The sequence below is a fragment of the Papio anubis genome, chromosome 17 (genome assembly GCF_008728515.1).
Source record: "Papio anubis isolate 15944 chromosome 17, Panubis1.0, whole genome shotgun sequence".
NCBI classification, from domain to species: Eukaryota; Metazoa; Chordata; class Mammalia; order Primates; family Cercopithecidae; genus Papio; species Papio anubis.
The window spans coordinates 57,169,218-57,193,395 of record NC_044992.1 but is presented as its reverse complement, the minus strand read 5'-3'; the positions used below and the strand labels follow the sequence as shown (position 1 = coordinate 57,193,395).

Genomic DNA, 24,178 nt, shown 5'->3' with positions numbered 1-24,178 from the left:
GAAATGCACCTGCCCTGAAGTCTTCCCTCAGCCATGAGATTTGGACAGAACAGGATCCACGCCTTAGACATAAACCACTGGTGCCTTAGCGACAAGCACTGGGTTTGCAGTTCTATGCAGAACTCAAGCCCCCTGGCTTCCTCTCTCCCGAGACTCTCTTAGTCCACAATCAGACCTTTTTTTTATGTTTTTTTTTTGAGACGGAGTTTGCGCTGTCTCCCAGGCTGGAGCGCAGTGGTGCTCTCTCAGCTCACTGCAGCCTCCTCCTCCTGGGTTCAAGTAATTCTTGTGCCTCAGCCTCCTAAGTAGCTGGGACTACAGGCGCACACCACCATGCCTGGCTAATTTTTATCTTTTTAGTAGGGACAGGGTTTCACCATTTTGACTAGGCTGGTCTTGAACTCCTGGCCTCACGTGATCTGCCTGCCTCGGCTTCCCAAAGTGCTGGGATTACAGGCGTATACCACCTCACCCAGCCCAATCCTTTACCAGTGCACACCAGGCCCAGACCTTTACCAGGCGCACACCACCTCACCTGGCCCAGACCTTTGCCAGTGGAGAAGCTGGAGGAAAATAACAAAAACAAAAACAAACAAACAAACAAAAACTGGTTCACAGGTCAAAACACTAATGATGTCAAAATTATGGTAATAAGGTCCGGAGACAAATAAAATTGGAAAGTATGTCTAAGAAATATCCTTGGGTCTCCTTTCATTTTCTTTCTGTTTGGTTTCATGAAACTGGGTTTATGGAACACAGAAGTACATGGTTTTGAGTTTATCATAGAATAATGAGGATTATTATAACCCAAAGTGAGTGCCCCTGAGTACACAGGTGCCCTCCTCAGCTAGGATCAGGGCTCAGTAGCAGCAGAGTCACTGAAATGTGGGTGGGGTCAGGGCATATTTTCTCAGGCAGGTGGCATTTTTGCAAACTGGGGACATAGGAAGACGTAAAAAATTTTTACAAGAGCCCAACCCTTAACCATATTGAAGGAAGGCACTAAACAAAACATAGCATCTTCAGTCCCGATTAGTACCATGACTTGAGTCTTACACAGTTAGAATACATGATTAGTCACATCGTGCCTCCCAGGAATAAGCCAAGTTTATTTTCATGTGTGCAGGAAAATCCCAGAGTTAGCAATATGCTCCTAAAATAAATTCTGCATTTTAAAGGAATAACTGCTTGCATGTGGGAGGCGGCACTCAGCTCTTTCTTGTCTCCTAGATGATATCCTATGGGGGGCTGGGTCAAGGTAGCCAGAAAGTTCAACAAATCAAACATAAATGTCCAATTTATCTTCATGGATTTTAAATCAAAGATGAACGACGGACATTTAGTAGCACATGGAACCAGTAAACATGACTCACACACCCCTAATGAACTGGAACGGGTAATGATAGGAATCCAGGCTGTCTTGGATCCCCACGGGGTCTTCAGTCCACGGACTTCGAACTCTTTCCAACTTCCCCATCCACACATTAGTGGATTCCAAGAAACATAACAGTCTTTTCTAGAATCTCACCTACCCTTGATTTTGTCTAACCCAAGATGAGACCCAGAGGCTTATTCTGAGAGATGAACTAGGAACTAAGCCCCCAAGAGACTGGTTTTGTCCCTCACAGTTCTGCTGAATCTTCAGTCCATCAGCCCAGGACCTGTTGAGTTTGCCTTAAAACAGAAGTTCTCCTCTTGTCTTACCTATTGCTCAGACTTTAGCAAGATCAACAAATCAGGGACATACCCTCCCAGGGACACGGAAGACTTCACTGTGGACCTCATCAAGGCCTGTTGGTAATACATGATCTGGAAGAGACACAGTTGTCAGAAGGTGTTCAACCCCCCACCCTTCAGTGTCACTACACACAGCCTCCAAACCCAGAAGCCATTTACCCACAGCCGCACCCCATGCCCAAAGCCAGTCCCCTCAGTACCAGTGGGTCAGGCCCACGGTGGACAGATGACCACAGACTTCAAATCAGTGGCCTCCTTCAGCCATTATGTATTAGTCTGGGAAAAAGCATCAGCAGAAAAAAAAAAGTTGTAAGGAGCATTCAACTGAGACACGGGGACAAATACCTGACTTTTCCCTCACGTGCCTCTGGCTGACAGAAGCAGAGAGTGGTCCCCACCACAGGTGACATCCTTAAACTTCCTGATTCTGCAGCATTGGCCAAAGCAAGTTATCCCCTCCTCAACCACCTTCTTCCACGTTCAGATAGCTCACCGCACATCCCACCTCAATGCCCAGTGCTTCCCAGGACTCTGTCTTGGGCCCCAGACATAAGATTTGCCAGAATAGGCAGTTTGTCACCTTGGGTACATTCTGGCCCTGTAATGATAGGCACAGGGGCCACGCTGGGGATGTAGAGTCTCTGCAGCCTGCAGCATTGGTTCCACAGTCCTCTCTGGCCACCCCTCAGCTCTGTGCCTTTGAGGGGTTTTTCAGACCCAGCCAGAGCTTACAAAAGATGCTTCATCACTCTGTGCCATCCATGAATTTGGAAATAATTGTTTGAACACAGCACATGGTTTTCATTTCATTACCAAGCGCAGAGGGTAAAGCAAAGTACATATAATCTGTCAGAAGATTTAAAACCATTCTTCACTGGAAGTGGAAGACTAATTACCTCTTTTTTGACAGCAATGACTGTTTGTTTCTGTAAAACAAAGAAACAAAACCATTAAACAGATGTCATGAAATCATTACAGCTCAAACACCCATTTGAAAAATAAAAATCCTTCCCCATGAGAAAAATGCCCATTTTTTGTCTTTCTTAAAAGGTAGGATTTCCCTGTTTCTACTGCCTCCACTCTATTCTATGTAACCCCTGTGGAATAAATACCAACTAAGAGATTTGGCAAGCGAAGGAGCAGAATTTGGCACTGTAACTTTGCTTGCCTAAAGGCCAAGATGAATTAAGGACTAAGTTTGGGATTGGTGCCAATTTAGCATAGTGCCTACAGAATGATCTGTAGAGTGAGAGATAAAGATTCCCATCTGAGATATGGATTAAGAGAAAATGGGGAAGGCCAGGTGTGGTGGCTCAAGCCTGTAATCCCAGCACTTTGGGAGGCCGAGGAGGGAGGATCACTTGAGCCCAGGAGTTTGAGACTAGCCCGAGCAACATGACAAAACCCCGTCTTTACTAAAAGTACAAAAAATTAGCCAGGCACGGTAGCATGCACCTGCAGTGTCAGCTACTTGGGAGGCTGAGGTGAAAGGGTCGCCTGATCCTGGGAGGTTGAGACTGCAGTGAGCCATGATCATGCCACTGCATTCTAGCCTGAGTAACAGTGCAAGATCTTGTCTCAAAAAAGAAAAAAAAGAGAGAGAGAGGAGATAGAAAAACTAGCACAGAGCTTGGGTGTTGGTTTCTTTTGTAACGGGGAGAGCTCTGAAGCAATGGTGAGATGCATTCCTCAAAGAGTCATAACAATTTGATCAATAATATAAGTTAAAAAATAAACCAATGTTACCCAAAATAAAGCACATAATGGAAAGGCTTGAGGCCAGCATGCACTGCGTGCACAGCTCCAAGAGGGGCTTCATGTTCAGGCTCTTAGAAGCTCCTGGAAGCCATTCAGATCTATCTCTGGCTAAAATACATAGATCTGCAGTTGCAGTGGGCAGTGCTTTGTCTGTGCTGCTTTTCTGCTCCACGGAACTCTTGGAGGTTGGGCAAGGTGGTGATCCCAGCCTCAGTTCTCCTGGGTTTGGTTGTGTCCAGGGGCTGGTTGGTACTGACTCTTACACTTCAAGAGGAGCCTCTTTTTTGTTGTTGTTTGTTTGTTTGTTGTTGTTGTTGAGACAGAGTCTCGCTTTGTTGCCAGGCTGGAGTGCAGTGGTATGATCTCAGCTCACTGCAACCTCCACCTTCCGGGTTCAAGTGATTCTCCTGCCTCAGCCTCCCAAGTAGCTGGGACTACAGGCACGCACCACTACACCCAGCTAATTTTTGTATTTTTAGTAGAGATGGGGATTTACCATGTTGGCCAGGATCGTTTCAATCTCTTGACCTCGTTATCTGCCTGCCTTGGCCTCCCAAAGTGTTGGGATTACAGGCGTGAGCCACCTTGCCCGGCCCCACGCAGAGCCTCTTAATTCCTGCCTTGCTAATATCCGTGCTGCTTAAGCCCCCCAAGTCTTCACTTGGAAAAGAGTCGTAAGTCTGAGGAGGCCACTACTTCCTTTGAGCCAGTCAGCAAAATAAACACTGGTCCATGAGCCCATTGAAAAGGAGTAAAGGAGAGTCCAATCTAGAATGTGATATACTCGTCTCTCCTTTCTAACTCAGGCTGGGTTTCATTTTGCTTCCCTGGATTGCTTTTCTATCTTTGCTTTTCACAAGAAATCTTTTTTCCTGCATAAGGGATTAGGAAGAGTTATCTCAGAAAGATAAGGCTCATGTAGTTCTTTATGTTTTAGGCTCTTATACATCCTGACTTGCTCCTTCATAGCACTAATCACCATTTGAATTTTATCCTTATTTGTGTGACTCTTTGTTCAATGTATGAACCAATATGAAGGCACCATTAAGGGCAGGGGGCCATGTCTATCTTCCCTAGCACAATGTCCGATGCAGAGTAGATGCTCTGTAAATATGTAATAAATGATGACTTCATTGTGCTTGGGGGCCTAGAATAATGGGGACATTTTCTAAGCTTAATAGCATTTTTTTTCCACTAAAAAATGGAAAGCACTCCCCAAATGATCCAAATGCATTGGCAACCATACTTATTTGATCCCATTCTCCTCCAACATAAGGCACTGTTTTAGAAGATGCACATTTCAGGTAGAAAAGGACCGTGGGGCCAGAGTGGACTTACATTTAAATCTAATACTGTATAATTACTTCCTTCTGCTGGAGCCTTGCTGGAGTGGGTTATTCAGAATAGCATCTACTGGTCTATGCTCTCTGCTCAAAGGGGGAGCTGTACTTTTACATAATGATAACTGCCTAGCAACTACTGTGAAGCAATTTACACTTCTTTGAGCCTTTACAAAGCTTAAGGTAAGGAGATTTTATTATACTCATTTTTAGCTGAGGAAACAAAGCTCCTGAGAGGTAGTAAGTAACCTTCTCAACACCTCCTGGTCAGTAATTGGATGGGCCAGGATTCATATCCAGCTCCTCCCTTTGCAAAGCTGAAGAGTGATTGTTGAGAAACACAAACTAGCTGATCCTGTTCACTTTCTCCTCCTAGCCTGCTCTCTTCCCATTCCTTCCTTGCCCTGAAGCTGAGAGTGCTACAGGATGGAATGACTCTGTCCAGTGACTTAATTTAAAATGTAAACAAGGCCGGGTACAGTGGTTCACGCCTGTAACCCCAGCACTTTGGGAAGCTGAGGCAGGCAGGTCACCTAAGGTCAGCCTGGCCAACATGGTGAGCCCCTCATCTCTACTGAAAATACAAAAATTAGCCAGGCATGGTGGTGCACACCTGTAATCCAGTTACTTGGCGGCAGGGGGGAGGAGGGGGCGTGGTGGTGGAGGCGGGAATGATGCAGGAGAATTGCTTGAACCCAGGAGGTGGAGGCTGCAGTGAGCCGAGATCATGCTATTGCACTCCAGCCTGGGCGATAGAGCGAAACTCCATCTCATAATAAATAAATAAATAAAATGTAAAGCAAAAGTGAATTAGAGCCTAACACAAGACAAACACAAGTACCAGAAACACTCTGTCCTTAACACTCATGATGGTGAAGACCAGAATCATGCTAGGCCCCTACTCAGCAGCCAGTGTCTTAAGCACCTCCAAGGAGTCCAGACCCCAGCATCAAGCTTTCTGCCTGTCGGCCACTGTTCTGCAGCCAGAACCTGGGGGCACAGGCTCCTGAGTGGACGCACCCTGGCTGCCTGGTGTTCTCTGGGCCCTGCAGGGAGCTGTATCTGCAGGACTTTCTGCCATGCTCATTTCCATTCTGCCTCTAGGGGGTCTTCCTTTGGCCTAATATACTTGCTTCTAGGGCCATTACCTCAGTCTTCAGGGGTTTACAATTTGTATACTCCTGTTCGCTTCATTTGATTTTATTCTCTCCCTAGGCCTCTGCCTCTGCGCTGTAGTTTGCTATTTTGTTTTCTGATTCCCAGAATTACCAGTTACCTTCTGGGAATGGAACTGCAGCCTGCTCTCCATTAATAGGATTTGGTTGAAGGTGAGACTTTCCCACCTCTACCTTGGATTGTCCACATGAATTTTAGCTTGTATTTCTAGCTTTAAAAATAGCTGTCCAGGTTGCGTACATTGAAGGACAGTGGCTGCGGAATGTGTGGCTTTGGCTAGATTGAAATCATGGCAGGTCCAGAAAATGATGCCCAATCCCAGGCACTAAAATACATTTCAACTTTTAGATGCTCACCAGTAGAATGAGTTGTGTACTGGCCACATATGGAGGCATTGTTTTGATGACCTTTCACTCCAAGTCAAGATCTAAAAAAACTCCAGCTGTGAAAGCAACATAATGGATTCTAAACTGTCTGTGCCTCCTCCATTAAGTTCTCATGCCTGGAGAAGCTCATGTCAACTTGTCATGTGATAATTCAATTTGTACAATAAATTATGAACCTGGAAATATTAGCCGTCCATGGGATCTGCTTCCTCTAGGTTGACATACAGGGATCTCTGCTCTTCTAGGAGTGCGTGCAGGGAGAGGACAGTGAGGGAAAACAGTCCTGAACTTCTCTAAAAGGTGAAGAGACAATTTGATTTGGAGGGAGTGGTGGAGAAGAGATTCAGGAAAGAGTATGGATGGTGATACATGCCCGTGGTCCCAGCAACTGCTGGAGGCTGACGCCAGAGGATTGCTTGAGCCCAGGAGTTTGAGGCGGCAGTGAGCTAGGATGGCACCACTGCACTGGAGCATGGGTGACTGAACAAGACCTTGTCTCAAAAAAGAAAGAAAGAGAGAGAGAGAGAGACAGATAGAAGGAAGGGAGAAAGGGAGGAAGGGAGGAAGGGAAGAAGGGAAAAAGGGAGGAAGGGAGGAAGGAAGGAAGGAAGGAAGGAAGGAAGGAAGGAAGGAAGGAAGGAAGGAAGGAGAAAGAAAGAGAAAGAAAGAGAGAGAAAGAAAGAAGTAAGGAAAGAAGGAAGGAAGGAAAGAAAGAAAGAAAGAGAGAGAGAGAGAGAGAAAGAAAGAAAGAAAGAAAGAAAGAAAGAAAGAAAGAAAGAAAGAAAGAAAGAAGGAAAAGAAAAGAAAGGAAAGAGAGAGAGAGGAGGGAGGGAATGAAGGAGGGAAGGAAAGAGAGAAAAAGGAAGGAAGGAAGGAAAGAAGGAAGGAAAGAAAGAAATAGAAGTATATGGGCTTTGAAGGTCAGACAAAGGTTAAAATCCTAGTCCTACCACTTCCTGGCTATGACCTTGGATGAGTTGCTCAGCATCTCAGAGCCTCTAATTTCTCATTTGTAAAAGGAGAATAGAAAAAAAGAGGGACTAAATGAGATAATAGACATAAGGTGCCTGGCACATAACAGAGACCCACACACAGAGCCTACTCATCAGGGCTACTACACCACCACTGAGCACGTGCACACCACAATTTTAGCCCTCATCGTAAGATACAACGCAGGATTCACAGGCAATATTTGGGACCTACTTAGGTGAAAAAGATATTCATTACTTATCTGAAGTTCAAACATAACTGGGAATCCTGTATTTTTATTTGCTAAGTCTTGCAAAACTACTATCAATATTATTATATCTTAGCCGAAGGCAATAAGAAACATTATGTTAAAGTGAAGTTGTTACAAAAAAAAAGAGTACACACAATTCTAAGCAACTCAAAGAAAACCACCTCATGATAAAATAAGAAATAAGGGGTTTTTTCCAGCCTGGCATTTACACACAACTTCCCTCCTTTCTCAGCTGCCAGCCCTCCTGGAGCCAAGCCACTTCTTTATGCCTCATCTCAGCGACACACTTTGCTACAGGAGGAAGATTCCACCTAAGGAATCTCTGGATTCTTAGCATTCTAACAACTTCTTATTTTTCCCTTGCAGAGTTGCCCAAATAGGGACACATCTAGACATGTTGTTTACATAGCTTTGGGCCGGCTGACAGGTGAACCCAGGATGGAGGCTGCAGACAATTATCACAGGGCAGGAGGGGTCAGGCCACCGGCAGGAGTGCAGGAGAGAAATAAGCAAGGACCTTGGGATTGGGTAGCCAGGCAGGTATCTGCAGAGAAACACAGGTGCAGGGCCGAGAAAGCCACGGAGCCAAAGGTGAGATGGGGAGAACCATGAGGAGTCAGGTAGCACTGGCATTGAGAGCAGAGAGGGGATCTAAAGTCAGAAACCGGGAGATCCAGAAACACAAGGGGTTAAGGCAAAGTAGGCAAGAAAAGAGATGGGGCTGGGCGCAGTGGTTCATACCTGTTGTAATCCCAGCACTATGGGAGGCCAAGGCAGGTGGATCACTTGAGCCCAGGAGTTCAAGACCAGCCTGGGCAACATGGTAAAACCCCAACTCTACTAAAAATACAAAAATTAGCCAGTCTTATAACCTGGTCTCAAAATAAATAAATAAAGGCCAGGCATGGTGGCTCATGTCTGTAATCCTAGCACTCTGAGAGGCCAAGGCAGGCGAATCACCCAAGGCCAGGATTTTGAGACCAGCTTGGCCAAAAAGGCAAAACCTTGTCTCTACTAAAAATATAAAAATTAGCCGTGCATGGTGGCACACGTCTGTAATCCCAGCTACTCAGTAGGCTAAGGCACAAAAATCATTTGAACCCAGGAGGTGGAGGTTGTGGTGATCCGAGATTGTGCCTCTACACTCCAGCCTGGGCAACAGAGTAAGACTGTCTCAAAATAGATAGATAGGTAGGTAGGTAGGTAGGTAGATAGATAGATAGATAGATAGATAGATAGATAGATTTTTAAAAAAATTAAGGGGGTGCAGCTGTCTAAGGAGTCTTGGATTCAAGATTGTGATCATGCGAAGTAAATAGCCATCCAGCCAGGTACAACCTCATCCGGTAGAGGTAGAACTGCTTACAATTTACAAGGCTCAATGCAAAACAAAAATGCAGGTTTACTGTTCAGAAAAAAAAGCGTAAAGAATTCTGAGATGGTAACAGAACATTAAACCAAACAAGGGTTCTTCTGAGGGTGGGGTCTTAGGCGGCTGTACAAGCCCCCTGCCCATGAAGCCGGCCCTAGGTGCAGGACGTAGGCCTTGCCGGATGGAGAGGGGAGCAGTGGTGGTATCAGGGAGGTGCATGAGCTACAGAATTGGAAACACGTAACTGAATCCTGGCTGGGTCACCTTGGGCAAATGGCTGTGTCTTTCTACTTTGTTTTCTCCACGTGAAAAAGGAAACTGACATTACCTCTGTTAATGGATTTCAGGAAATCCAGAAAAACTTCTAAAAGCCACAATAAAGACATTAGAAAACGTCAGGCAGGATGTGGAGTGGGCTCTGGCGGCCATCAGCTGAGGTTCAGATCCTGGCTTCACAACTTCTCAGCTGTGTGTCCTTGGGGGAGCCAGCCTCTCTCTCGGCCTGCTTTCTCAAATGTGAAACAGAGGCCAACGTGGCCATCTACCTCATAACGCAGTAGTGAGTCTTAGCTGAGCCGTGACAAGGGGTGACGCACTCAGCTCCGTGCCTGGCACGCAGGGAGCTGTCAGAAAACATTAGCCCCTTCCCTTCCCTCAGCCAGCCATGGTCACACAGAAGCCATAAGAAGAAAGCAGTTTGTCCCCTATTGGTGAGAGCATATGGTGTGGGGAGGGGGTTTTGCTCACTGAGGGCTGCAGGCTGAGCACCTCTGCAGAGCACAGTAGTTTATACTTCCCGGCCGTATTTCTGCCTTTTACCGAAAGATCTGTATACTCGCCAGTGTAGACTGAGGTTCTGAGCAGCTGCTTATTGGAGTAAGCGGAGAGATTGAAAGTGGCATGTAACCCCTCCTTCCACCTCCAACCAGAGGAGAAGTATGAGGTGGTGAAGAGGTAGAAGAGGAAACTGGCTAGGTACAGCACCCTAACATGGAGTCTGAGGTCTACAAGTTCCACAAATTCTCTCTCACAGCATGACAACATTTAGAATAATACCAGCTGTGTGTGGAGTGTCTCTATGTGTTGATTAGCATTCTGGACACTACACATAAGTGATCCCACTTAATCCTCTGAGGAAGGAACTAGCATGCTTCCCCTATTAGAGATGAGGAAACTGAAACTGTGCCTCAAGAAAGAGCTCACCCAAGATCACGTGGACCGGAAGTGGCAGAGTTGGGGCTCAGGCCTATGTCAAGGGTCTCTTCAGCACCCGGCACTGCCCTCATCCCTAAATGACAGCAGTGACCCTGCCATGAGCAGCCCCTGCCCCCATCACCCCCTGGGGGGAGGAGTTGGAGGCTCCATATGCCTCAAGGTATTGGAGCTGAAAGAGGACTCACTTCTAGAGTGTGGTCCCGGACCCTGGCCAGTCCCTCCCAGCGGCCATCAGCCAGCGGGAGTGGGCCACCCAGGGCCCGAGACACCTGCCAACCTAATGAGCTTCCTCCTTATGGTTGACGGTTACTTCCCTCTATTTGGGGAAAACAGATACATCTTCTCAAGAATTTACTCATTCTCGAAATGCAAATCAAAACCACAATGAGATACCATCTCACACCACTCAGAATGGCTATTATTAAAAAGTCAAAAAATAACAGATGCTGGCAAGGAGAAAAGGGAAGCTTATATGCTGCTGGTGGGAATGAAATTAGTTCAGCCATTGTAGAAAGCAGTGTGATGATTTCTCAAAGAACTTAAAACAGAATTACCATTTGACCCAGCAATCCCATTACTAGGTATACACCCAAAGGAATATAATTCATTCCATCATAAAGACACATGCATGCCTATGTTCACTGCAGCACTATTCACAATAGCAAAGACATGGAACCAACCTAAATGCCCATCATTGGTAGACTGGATAAAGAAAATGTGGTACATATACACTGTGGAATACCATGCAGCCATAAAAAAAAATGAGATCTTGTTCTTTGTAGCAACATGGATGGAGCTAGAAACCATTATCCTAAGCAACCTAACGCAGGAACAGCAAACCAAATACCACATGGTCTCACTTACAAGTGGGAGCTAAACATTGAGTACACAAGGACACAAAGAAGGGAACAACAGACATCCAGGCTGGGTGGAGGGTGGGAGGAGGGAGAGGATGGAAAAACTACCTATGAGTACTATGCTTCTTGCCTGAGTGACAAAATAATCTGTACACCAAACCCCTGTGACATGCAATTTACCTGAAATGTAACCCCCGAACCTAAAATAAAAGTTTAAAAAGAAGGATTGATGGCTGGGGGCAGTGGCTCACGCCTGTAATCCCAGCACTTTGGGAGGCCAAGGTGGGTGGATCACCTGAGGTCAGGAGTTCGAGACCAGCCTGGCCAACATGGAGAAACCCTGTCTCTACTAAAAATATGAAAAAATGAGCTGGGCATGGTGGAACACACCTGTAATCGCAGCTACTCTGGAGGCTGAGGCAAGGAATTACTTAAACCCAGAAGGCGGAGGCTGCAGTGAGCCGAGATCGCGCCACTGCACTCCTGCCTGGGTGATAGAGTGGGACTCCATCTCAAAAAAAAGAATAGAAAAGAGGCTGGGCGCGGTGGCTCAAGCCTATAATCCCAACATTTTGGGAGGCCGAAGTGGGTGGATCACGAGGTCAGGAGATTGAGACCATCCTGGCTAACACAGTGAAACCCCGTCTCTACTAAAAATACAAAACAATTAGCCAGGCGTGGTGGTGGGCGCCTGTAGTCCCAGCTACTTGGGAGGCTGAGGCAGGAGAATGGCGTGAACCCAGGAGGCAGAGCTTACAGTGAGCAGAGACTGCGCCACTGCACTCCTGGCTGGGCGACAAGGCAAAACTCCGTCTCAAAAAAAAAAAAATAGAAAATTAAAAAAGGAAGAAGGATTGATTCCTTCTCAAAATGACCTCTCTTCAAACCAGCTCAGGCACCGTGAGTTCTCTGAAGTGAGACAAAAATCCAAAGCCTCTGCACTCCCAGGTCTTCATGGAGATGCTTCGTGCTCCTGGCGACCCTCTCCTCTCAGGGCAGATTAACCCAGGAACACAGGGGACTCGCAGACAGTGGGAAATGCTGCAGACAGATAAACCACAGCATGCTGGGGCTGGCTGAGGGGAGGGCTGGAAGGGGCTCTGCATGCATGAGAATTGCAGTTCTTTATTCTTCTTAATACTTTATTCCACAGCAGCCAGAGTGCACGGGAAAAAGATAGCTGGGAAGAGAGAGAGAAAGACAGAGAAGATAATGGTAAGCAACAGCGGAGACATGGCCGGTATCACACCCTACCATGGCAAAGGCACCCTCTGTCGCACACCCAGCCTGCCCACTGGGCTCTGGGCTAAGAGTGTTGCCAGTATCCACATCCACAAGAAATGGGCTCTGAGGGCCAAGGGGCACAAAGATGCCTCCCCAGTAAAGACAGTAATCTGGTCACCCTCCTCGGAAGTCACATCCAGGATGGAGCAGCTCAGCTCCTCAGCTTCCCTCTCACATGGATGAAGTTAAGGTCCTGCCTAACACCCCCAACACACACACACACACACACACACACACACACAGACACACAGCTGAGCAGTATCCTGGCTTGGGTCACGGAGGGGTGCCCCTTGGTTCCCACCCCCTATGTCAGAATGAGTGATGTGCTTTCTGCCTCCACCCTCTCTCTCCTCCCCAGGAAAGAGGTTTCCAGAGCTGCTAGTTAGCCATAAAAAAAAAAAAAAGCAAACCTTCCACCCAGGTTCAGTCTTTTACTCGAGGATTCTGTTTCCATGGCAACCAAGCCTACAAGGCCTCAGCAGTGATCTGTTATCTGACAAGGGGAACACAGGAAAGGCTGCCCCGGGAACAGCGGAGTTAAGGCTGACTGCGCCCCATGTGTATCAAAGGAAGGGTCTCTCCCGCTTATGGACAAGAGACCTAATGATTCCCCCGGTGACACTCTCCAGGGAGCAAAAGCAAACACTGTCCCAGAGCTGCCTTGCCAACATTTCTGGCTCCTTTTTCTTTCCCCTCCCACTTCCACCCTCCTCCTTCCCCTGCACACCCCTACAGGCCCCCACTCATGCCTTAAGGCTCTGCAGAGCCCTATAGATATACCCTAGGCTAAAGAGATGACGACCCTTGCTACCTAAAGACAATGTTTGACAGAAAGCAATGAAACCATCTAAGACCTGTTTAAATGGATCTAGGCCGGTTCATTGGAATCAGTGGTTCTCAGCCACAGCAATGTTGACTCCCTCCCCAGGGTACATTGGGCAATGTCTGGAGACGTTTTTGACTGTTAGGACTGGGGCTTAGGTGGGCAGGGAGAGGAATGGAGGTACTGACATCTCATGGGCAGAGGCCAGGGATGCTGCTAAACATTCTAAAATGCACAGGACAACTTCACCAAAGAATTATCTATCTGAGCCAGGCACAGTGGCTCACACCTGTAATCTCAGTGCTTTGGGAGGCCAAGGCAAGAGGATTGCTTGAGCCCAGGAGTTCAAGACCAGGCTGGGCAACATTAAAAGGCACTGTCTCTACAGATAATTTTAAAAATTAGCCAAGCATGGTGACATGTGCCCGTGGTCCTAGCTACTTGGGCGGCTGAGGCAGGAGGATCACCTGAGCCCAGGAGGTCAAAGGTGCAGTGAGCTGTGAGCGTGCCACAGAACTGCAGCCTGGGCAACAGAGTGAGACCCTGTCTCAAATGATAAATTAATTAAATAAATAAATAGAAAAAAAAAAGAATTATCTGGCCCAAAATGTCAATAGGGCCATGGGTTCAACAGCTTATGAACTGTATTTCTCTTTTTTTTTTTTTTTTTTTTTTTGAGACAGAGTCTCGCTCTGTCCCCCAGGCTGGAGTGCAGTGGTGCGATCTCAGCTCACTGCAAGCTCCACCTCCCAGGGTCACACCATTCTCCTGCCTCAGCCTCCCGAGTAGCTGGGACTACAGGCGCCCGCCGTCACGACTGGCTAATTTTTGTATTTTTAGTAGAGACAGGGTTTCACCATGTTAGCCAGGCTGGTCTTGATCTCCTGACCTCGTGATCCGCCCACCTCGGCCTCCCAAAGTGCTGGGATTACAGGCGTGAGCCACTGTGCCCGGCCTATGAACTGTATTTCTATAAATAAATAAATACTCATAGGACATTGGTTATCCATCATGAAAGATGGCCTATTTGAGGAAAGGGTATTTTTTTTTTTTTAATGAAACCTGCTTGGAGAATCTTTACAAAGATCCCCCTCCACTGGGATGTGAAAGAAAGTGTTAGATTCCAGGTCCTGTCACGGATTAAGGTTAAGTCCAAAGCTGATTCAAGAGTTTTGAGGCTGGGGTCTACACTCTCCTCAGGATCAAGGAACTGGCTGAAAGTGTGTACAGAACGTCTGTCTGTGCATCTTTGAGTGGAATGAGCTTATAACTTTCGTCAGATTTTCAAGGGGGGAAGTGACTCAGAAAAGTTTGAAAACCAGCCATCTAGATCCCATTAGCTCTTCCCTGCACTGTACAGCCTCTGTCTCTCTTCAATCATAATTTCTCCTTACCCAGCACCCTGCCATGGTCCCACTTCTCCTCCAGCCCTGAGTCCACAGAGCCCACAGTCCTCCTCTCTTTGGCAGTCTCAAAGGGGCGATATCGTTGCCCTAACAGACATGAATAGACGTGTGGACACCTTCCCAGCCCCAGAATCCGACCTAGGCCCTACCCAAACTATGCGGCAGAGACATACCTGGTTTACCTTGACTTCATTCGGATTGGTTACTCGGTCCAGGCCGTAGTCCAGCACATTGTCCATTCCAGGCTAAACGGAATAAAAACAACATAAGGATCATTACAGGGAGTCTCTGGTTTCTGGTTAACTGTGGGTCTCAGTTAATCTGCCAATTGTGAGATCCAGCTGAGAAGAACTTGTGGCCTAGCCCACAGGAAGTTCTGAGTGGGTGTAAATCGCAGGGTGAGCCAAGAGTCATGAGGTGTTTGTTCTGTTCCATTGTCTCCAACCCAACATAGTGAGATGGAAGCATATGGACAGCAATGGGGTGTATGTGTAGGTGATGTGGAAAAATGGTGGTTGGTAAACCTCAGGACTATAGTGGGATGCATGGATGAGTGGATGGATGAACAGCAAACGGGGTGGCAGGATGGTGGATGAGCATTGAGCAAATGGATGGATGGATGGACATGGACACGGATGGACAGGCTGTGACAGATGAATGGCATTCTCAGCACCAGAGTGGGATGAAGAAGAGGGTGGAGTGGATGGATGGATGGATGAATGGAGGAATGGTAGATGAATGGATGGATGGATGGATGGATGAATGGATGGAAGAAAGGGAATGGAGGGAAGGAATGGATGGAAGGACAAAGAATGGAACAGAAGGAGATGGAATGGAATGGAATGGAAGGAATGGATGGAGGAAGGGAGGGATGGATGGATGGGTGGATGGATGAATGGATGGATGGATGGATGGAAGACAGATGGAAATGGAACCATAATGGATGGATAGACAGAGGGACGGATGCATGGGATGAAATGGGTAACCGTGGTGAAGAGATGGATTACGGGTGAACGATGAGAGTGAAGATGATGGACGATGACGAAGGAATACGGATGGATGCCGTTCCAGCACTATAGCGGGATGGATGGAGGAATGGATGATAATGGAAGGAGGGAGAGAGATGGATGGATGGATGGGAAGATGGATGGATGGATGGATGGAATGGATGGATGGATAAGCAGTTGAATGAGTAGATGATAGATGATGAGGGACATATGGATGGGTAAATATCTGTAATCTAGAAGAGTCGAGACTAATACATGGGCCTCCTGACTCTTCCCACAGTGCTTCCCCACACTCTGTGGTTTCGTCTTGGGCTGGGTGGGAAAAGAGAAGTGACAGAGCAGTGCTTTGGGAGAGTCCAGGCTTGTCAGGCACCTCTGGGTGCCACTCCTGGTTCTGCCACTTCCCAGCTATGCAGAAGAGCTTGGAAAACACTCCTTGTCTCGGCACTCACTAACCTCTCTAAGAAACAGAGAAGAAGCCTCCTACGTGGTAGGTTCTTGTGAAGATTTAACAAGATAGGGTGTGAAGCTCTCAACAGAAGGTAGCTATTGCTGAAGAAGGGGTTGTAGTCATTTTAAGATTATGTATGTAAAAGAACGGCCCAAAACTGGGACTATAATCTCTGTTAGCTCCCTTTTCCAGCAGGTAACCCAACTCTCCAGAAAATCTTACTTGATCTCTCTCAACTCCTTGACTCTTTGAGGCCAATAATTTGGGTCTTTCACTTCCCTTGATGCAGGTGTGATGCCAGGCATCCACGCATTGCTCAGTCCACGTGACCAACCAGGTTGGCTACACTGAAGCAGAGAGTTTAGAAGCAACTGGGCTTTCTTGCCATCAGATTCAGCCTCATCCATGGGATCAGACTGGGTTTTAGCTCAGACGTAAGACTTCCAGATAAAATGTAGGAAGTCCAGTTAATTTAAGATAAATGGCAAATAATTTCTGCCCCAATATTTTGATGCTTATTATATGTTTATACTAAATATACAAAATACATTTACGTAAAAATTATTTGTTGTTTATCTGAAATTCAAATTCAATCAAATTTCCTGTATTTTATTTGTTAGCAACCTAGCTCATTAGGCTACCATGGAGGCAAATATGTGCAGACAAGACGACACAAGGAAGAGAAAGGAGAAGGCAATAGAAAGTGGGTGGGGAGGAGGACAGGGAAAGGGAACAGCCATCCTTACCCTAGTTGTTACAAGTGGATCTTGATCAGCAAATATCTATGGGGTACTTCCTATGTGCCGGACATAGTGCTGAGCCCTGTGGAGCCCATGGTGAGTGTGCCCCAAGACAACTGCTCCCCAGCAGGCATATTGAGGCACTCCCAGTCTCAAGGGGGAGGTAGCCACTCAGCAATTAATCACACAAAGGATAAATTACAGTCGAGACAGGTGTCTTGAAGGCATAACACCATGGGATCTAACCTCACATGGCAGGGGCTCAGCAAAGTCAGTGTCTTTGCCAAAAAGGGTTCTAGGAGTTGCCCCCTGAATCTGTTATGGAGAAATCCCCCTGCATAACTGAAGACAGACTTCATACACCCACTTTGGCACGTTCACACACTCTCACACTCACACACACCCACACACTCTCATACACACATACTCATACTCACACATGCTCACATACATACATGCCCTGACACACCGGCACACTTACACACACGCATGCTCACATACATGCACACACCTACGCATATTCCCACATGTACATATGCACACCCACATATGCTGACATACATGCATGACCTGACACACATATACACACATTAATATGGTTTGGCTCTGTGTCCCCACCCAAATATCATCTTGAATTGTAATCTCCATAATCCCCAGGGATTGAGGGAGAGACCTGGTGGGAGGTGATTGGATTATAGGCATGGTATCCCCCATGCTGTTCTCATGATAGTGAGTTCTCATGAGATCTGATGGTTTTATAAGTGTCTGACAGTCCCTCTTTCACATACTCGCTCTCTCTCGCCTGCCACCATGTCAGACGTGCCTTTCCCCCTTCCACCGTGATTGTAAGTTTCCTAAGACTTCCCCAGTCATGCAGAACTGAGTCAATTAAACCTTTTTCCTTTATAAATTACCCAGTCTTGAGTATTTCTTTATAGCACTATGAGAATGAATACACAAAAACATGCTCACATACATGCACACACGTATGCATGCTCACACATGCACACATTCACACACACTCACACATATGTGCACACTGACACACACATACATGTTTACATGCATGCACACACCTAGGCACACTCTCACACATACATATGCACACTCACACTCACATACATGCTCACTTACATGCACACATCTACACACACTCTCACACATACATACACATGCTCACATACATTCACACCTTGACACGCCAACACACAGACACACATACATCCTCACATACATGCACACATGTACACACACTCGCACGCATACATTCGCACACTGTCACTCACATACATGCAGACCCAGACACACTGACATGCACTCACACTCACTCACACACACACACAGCCTGTGCCCATGACGCCCTACAACCACTGTCTGGCTACTCTTCCACAGGTGCTCACTGCCTCAGTGACTTCAGTGTGGTCATCTGCTCAAGTCTTGAATTCGTTATCTAGTTCTTTCCTTCCAACGTGCCCCAGGCTCTGACATAAATTTGGTTGCCCCAGTGCTCAACAGTGCACTGCATAACTGAGATAGACTCCTCTGTGCCCTCAGCTGCCCAGACCAGATGGCCTTAGACTCTCAGATCCGCAGCCACCCACTGAGCTTCATGATTCTGCCAGTCTGTCCAGTTCTAGCCCCAACCAGGCTCTCCACGCCTCCCCTAGAGAACAGCCAGGCACGGTCCTCTGGCCGCTGCTGCCTTGGCTCTTGAGCCTCTGTGGGCAGCAGCCCTTGAGTCTCAGTCGTTCCCAATCAAGCCGTGGTCCTTTTCCAGTTCCCTGCCCTTGAAACTCATGAGGGTGCTGCCTTTCTGCCTCTGCTGGTTTCAGAGACCCCCAGGCTCCTTTCATTCATCCATTTCTTCATTCATCAGGTAGTGTAAAGTCTTTGATCCACCGTGATCATCACCAGAGCACTGCTGACGCAGTTTCTGGCACATAACAGGGTGTTCAGATGAAGATAACCAGGACTGACTGTTAGCACCCAGGAAGTAAGGGCAGCCAATGCATCCTGCGGTGTGCTGCCCGCAGATAAGGAGGCAGCAGGCGCTTTCTGCCCTGGTGCCTCACGCAGGAAGCCTTCAGAGACCTGCAAGCTCCCCTCCTTCATCCTGAGGAACTGTGAACACCAGGGTGTGACCCTGCCACCGCCAACAACATCCCTTGGGTGTAAGCCGAAGAGGCAATTTGCTCAATGCCTCATCGTTCAGGTCAGGAAAGGAGCTCCTGTACTCGTGACAACTGCTGGTGAGGAGGCGATGTTCCCAGGAACCCACATACAGAGGAGGGCCAGCGTGGGAGCTGATGGTCACTTCTCGGTGGCACTCCACCGTGTCCCCCCGCCCCTCCTTCTCTCAGCTTCACTCTCTTCCCAAAAGTATCAGACTCTTCTGATACATGGAATAGAAAACAAATAATAAATAAAACACTAACTTGTTTTCTAAACAAAATAAGACAGGGGAAAGAAATAGAGATGAGGCCGGGCGTGGTAGTTCATGCCTGTAATCCCAGCACTTTGAAAGGCTGAGGCAGATAGATCATGAGGTCAGGAGTTCGAGACCAACCTGGCCAACATAGTGAAAAACCGATCTCTACTAAAGTTACAAAAACTTAGCCAGGCAAGGTGGCAGACACCTGTAATTCCAGCTACTTGGGAGGCTGAGGCAGGAGAATCGCTTGAACCTGGGAGGCAGAGGTTGCAGTGAACTGAGATCACACCATTGCACTCCAGCCTGGGCAACAGGGCGAGACTCTGTCTCAAAAAAAAAAAAAAAAAAAGAAAGAAAGAAAGAAAGAGAGTTGAGGTGAAACAGGGAGACAATTTTACATTGCAGCGTTAGGAAAGTCAGCTCCTAGAGGATCTTGGCTTGAATGTCACTCTCCACATCCTGTGTTCCATGTTCCCTGACCACCAACTGGACACAGGGTCCCTGCCTCCTACCAGCTGCTGTGGTATTCTGCATGTTACTCATTCATTGGTTTAATTATTTTAGTCTTTGTCTCTCTACCAGACTACAGGAAACTCCTTGAGGTCACGGGCATTGTCTATCTGTCTTGGCTCATAATCCAAATATCCCCATTGCCTAGTAAGCGCCCGGCATAGAGCAGATATTCACAAAATATACGTTAACTTTTTTTTTTTTTTCTGGACCACAGCACATGGAGCATTCCACCCACCCTGGTTTTATAATATATTATGTGTCAGGCCGCCACAGTGCCTCACGCCTGGAATCCTAGTACTTTGGGAGGCCAAGATGGAGTCAGGAGTTCGAGCCCAGCCTGGCCAACATGGTGAAACCCCGTCTCTACTAAAAATACAAAAATTAGCCAGGTGTGGTGGCAGGCACCTATAATTCCAGCTACTCAGGAGGCTGATTCAGGAGAATTTCTTGAACCCAAGAGGCAGAGGTTGTAGTGAGCCGAGACCATGCCACTGCACCCCAGAGTGAGACTCTGTCTCAAAAACAAGCAAAAAACAACAAACAAACAAAAAACACATTATATGTCAGATCATTTTCCTAGGTCAATGAATGGCCTTTGAAAATATTATTTGAAGCTTCACAATGTTCCATCATGTTAATATACCTCAATTTATTTTGCCATTTTCCATGGTTGGACATTTAGCCCAACCTCAATGGGAAATGGAGGGCAGACATCTCTAGCAAGTGTCTGCATATGTGGTTGAAACAAGGGTCATTTAGCTTGATATGCAGATAAGGGATCACTTGATTTAGCACACCCACCGCCAGGAAGCAGCCTCAGACTACATCCTTGGGAGGCAGGAAGTCACAGATGGCACAGCAAAGATGCAGGGAAGGCCTCCACATGACTGTCTAAGGGAGCACTTTCTCCCTTTGTTCATTTACAAAACTTACTGTTGTTTGCATCGTGCTCAGATCTGTACTTGGTACCATTTGGGTAAAAAACGGGTGAGGAACATCATTTTCCTTCATTACAGGATGCTGAATCACAGGTGTCATTTGGGCTCTGGGTAGGAATTCAGGTCAGAGCCCTCAACTACCACCACCCACGTGGGGTCTTGGCCTTTGCCAGTGATGATCTCCTTGATACAGCATCTATCAGACATTTCTCCCTGCCTTTCTAAATCAACCACCCTCTCGCAGTGCCCCTTCTGCATTTAGGTCTTATCTCTGGGAGAGTGTTACTCACCTGTGCTCCAGCAATTTGGATTTTGAGCTCCTTGAGCTGAAAGAGGGACCACGGGTGGGGCCTCCTTGCACAGAAGTAGCATATCAGGCTTTGCCATCAGAAAGGTGTGGCTTCCTCTCCCAGAACTGAGCAGGCAACTGAACTTCAATGAACCTCAATTTCTCCATCTGAATAATGGGGATGGTGATATTCCCTACATCATAGCATTGGACGTCAATGAGGTCATCTGTGCCAAGAGCTTAATACAGGCACAGAAGAGCACTCAATGACTCTTGACTGTTATTTCACACCCAGCACCTAACCCCTTCCCTGGGACAAAGTCAAGGCTCAATGAAGGTTTCATGGATCAGTGAACAGACAAATGAACAAGTGAATGAGTAGGTTCAGTAATGGCAGGCCGCGTCTCACTCTACAACTGTTGGTTACAGTCTGACACGGAGTGGCCATGACACTCCACAGCGCCAAGTACTTTGTTTGCCTTGGCTGGCTTTTTTTCCCATTGAACTGACGGTTTGTTTGGGTCTCCTGGAAACAGTCTGGCAGTCTGTGAGCTCCGGGGCTTCCTGAGCCTGTCAGTCAGATTGCTCAATTTCTAGACTGAGATGCTCTTCAAAAACGCTACCTTCTACCCCCTCAGGCCAACAGGTCAACAAGAGATGGGGAGAATTTTAAGAAAATCGCAGAGAGTGGGGCCACTGCACTCTCCTGCCTCATCTTTGACTACTGGTCTGGTTTTCGCTTAGGGAGCAGTCATGAAAGAGGTTAGATGTGGGGAGCAGTTTTATGTCCTGGAAGTTCTAGGACCACTCTGAGTCCATCAAAGCCTCAAGCTGAACTTGGGTCCCCAGTACTGTCAAAGAGGGACCAGGCACGTGTGGACCCAGGCATTCAGCTTCTTAGAGCAGCAGTGACCCAGGCAACGTTCTAATGACCCAGGAGGTTACCAAAGGACTGAACTGCACCAAGACATCCCATGACATTGCCTGAGAGGCAGAAGTGCACAGGGCTAAGTCAGTGCAGGGGTTCCACAGTCAGCGGTATGTAGGTTCAGACCCTCTGGCACTTACTAGCTGTGTAACTTCCGGTAAATTAGCAACATCCTTGAGCTTTCACTTGCTTATCAGTAAAATGAGAATAATGATAAGCCCTTCCATACAGCGCTGCAAAGGTTCAATAAGAATGCAAAAGGCAGCCGGGCGCGGTGGCTCACGCCTGCAATCCCAGCACTTTAGGAGGCCGAGGCGGGCGGATCACGAGGTGAGGAGTTCGAGACCAGCCTGACCAACATGGTGAAACCCCATCTCTACTAAAAATACCAAAATTAGCTGGGCATGGTGGTGCGCGCCTGTAATCCTAGCTACTCAGGAGGCTGAGGCAGTAGAATCGCTTGAACCCGTGAGGTGGAAGTTGCAGCAAGCCGAGATCGTGCCACTGCACTCCAGTCTTGGCGACAGAGCAAGGCTCCATCTCAAAAAAAAAAAAAAGAATGCAGAAGGCTTAGCACAGTGCTCAGCACACTGGGAGTTCTCAGTTCACGCCTACTGTGATGGTGATGGTGACAATGACCACAATGACGATGACAATAAGGGTGGTGGAGGTGGTGGTGAAAGTGGAAATAAGAGATGTGGTAGAGGTCAGGGAGATAAGGCAGGTGAGGCAGTGGGAGGTGGGATGACGGTCATGGTAGCGGAGATGGGCGGTGGGGAGGTGGTGGTCATAGAGACACGTTGTCATATTTATGTGATTCCGCATCATGCTGTGAAGAGCCACTCAGCCACTAGCCTGGTGGGGGCTGAGAGCTTACCCCAGGAGAACTGAGAAGAACCTGGCTGATCAGTTTTTCATTTTACCGCATAGCTAGTCCATGTCACTTTGCAAGGAATGTAGTCACATCGGCAATCCCACAGTGATGAGTCTCTGTATATAATATAGAAGCCATTCTTTACCTTGAAAGAACCAGAGTTCCCTCAGGCATGGTGCCACTGGGCACCAAGGTGTCTTGCCAAATGTGGCATATCCACCACGTCTCCTTATCCTCACCACAGAGTGCTTCTGGAACACACGAGCAATGTGAGGCTCCTTCTCATACAAAGAGCTTCTATGCTACCAACCAGAAGGGGTGCTTGTCTCCAGGACCCTGTTCTCTGTCACCCAGCCCCCAGATACTTGTGTCAGGCATCTGTAAACTGGTTTCCCTAGAGGAGAAACCCTGAAGCCAAGAAAAAATCAAACAAGCTGCTTGGGGATCAACCTCAGAACCTCAACCTCAGCAACACAGCATCCAAAGCCATGCCCCTATAGGGTGGAACACTTTAGGAGAATCTGTTCTGAGTATATAAATAAAATAAGCAAAACAACCAAAATCAGATGGGCTTGAAGTTCAAAAATCCATAAACTCTGACACCAGGCCTCACTCAGTTCTCTTTCTGGTTCTGAGAATGTCTGATACCTGGCAGGCAAGGAAGCTAAAGGAAGAGGAGGAAGAACATTTCTTTGTAACTCTTTGGTTTCCGGAATCTCATTCACATCTCCTACCTCCCCTGACCCATAGGCAGCACAGGGGGCTGAGACAGGAGGAAACTGAGGCAGCAGAGTTAATCCCAGTATGTGGCAGTCAGAGCCCACTTCCGTGTGCTGCAGGATGAGGCTACCATTTCCCAGTGATGATCTGGGGCAAGTTACACCAGCTCTGTACAGCTTGTCTCTCTAGGCCACTGAAAGTCCCAAAGCCAGAGATTCAGTGTGGTGCAAGCAAGAAGCAGCTCGACACAGACGTATTCTTTCTCCTCCTCCCATCTCAGCTGCTGGGAACTGGATCTAGGAGAGCAAAAGGCGAGGGAGCAGGAGACACCAAGGAGAACTTTGGCCATGCAGTTTCCATTCTCATGGGACTCTATTTTTCTGCATTGGAGCCTCCATTGGGGCCTACATTCTAATTTTTTCTCCTTATATTCCTTTCCCAAGGTATGATATCCTAGCAAAAAAAAAAGTCCCAGCCCCCATAAAAGACAAATTCATTCAGGTCCCTCCCTACCTAACACCAGCACATGGGCCATGAGCAGACCCCATCCAGACAGAGAACTTCCTTTTCTGGTCAAGAGGCCCTGGGATGCTAACCCGACACTGAGCAGCTCCTCCTGCTGATCCAATTCTCACCCTAGAGAAAGAGGACTTGGAAACAGGCATGGAGAGCACAGGATGGAGGTGGGTGGCA

General features: G+C 47.4%; 1 protein-coding gene across 3 annotated transcripts in view; it reads right to left on the bottom strand.

Annotated features, from left to right (window-relative positions):
* Positions 1-24,178, bottom strand: part of RGS9 (regulator of G protein signaling 9) — an 89,193-nt gene that overhangs the window by 34,538 nt on the left and 30,477 nt on the right. For 2 of the 3 annotated variants that reach the window (XM_003913311.3, XM_009191041.4), the window contains exons 9-11: positions 14,768-14,839; positions 2,634-2,663; positions 1,748-1,809 (exon numbers count right to left, since the gene is read on the bottom strand). In XM_003913311.3, coding sequence (XP_003913360.1) covers positions 1,748-1,809; positions 2,634-2,663; positions 14,768-14,839 — 164 coding nt within the window. The remainder of the gene's footprint in view (positions 1-1,747; positions 1,810-2,633; positions 2,664-14,767; positions 14,840-24,178) is intronic. The other variant, XM_009191040.2, reaches the window with a different exon arrangement.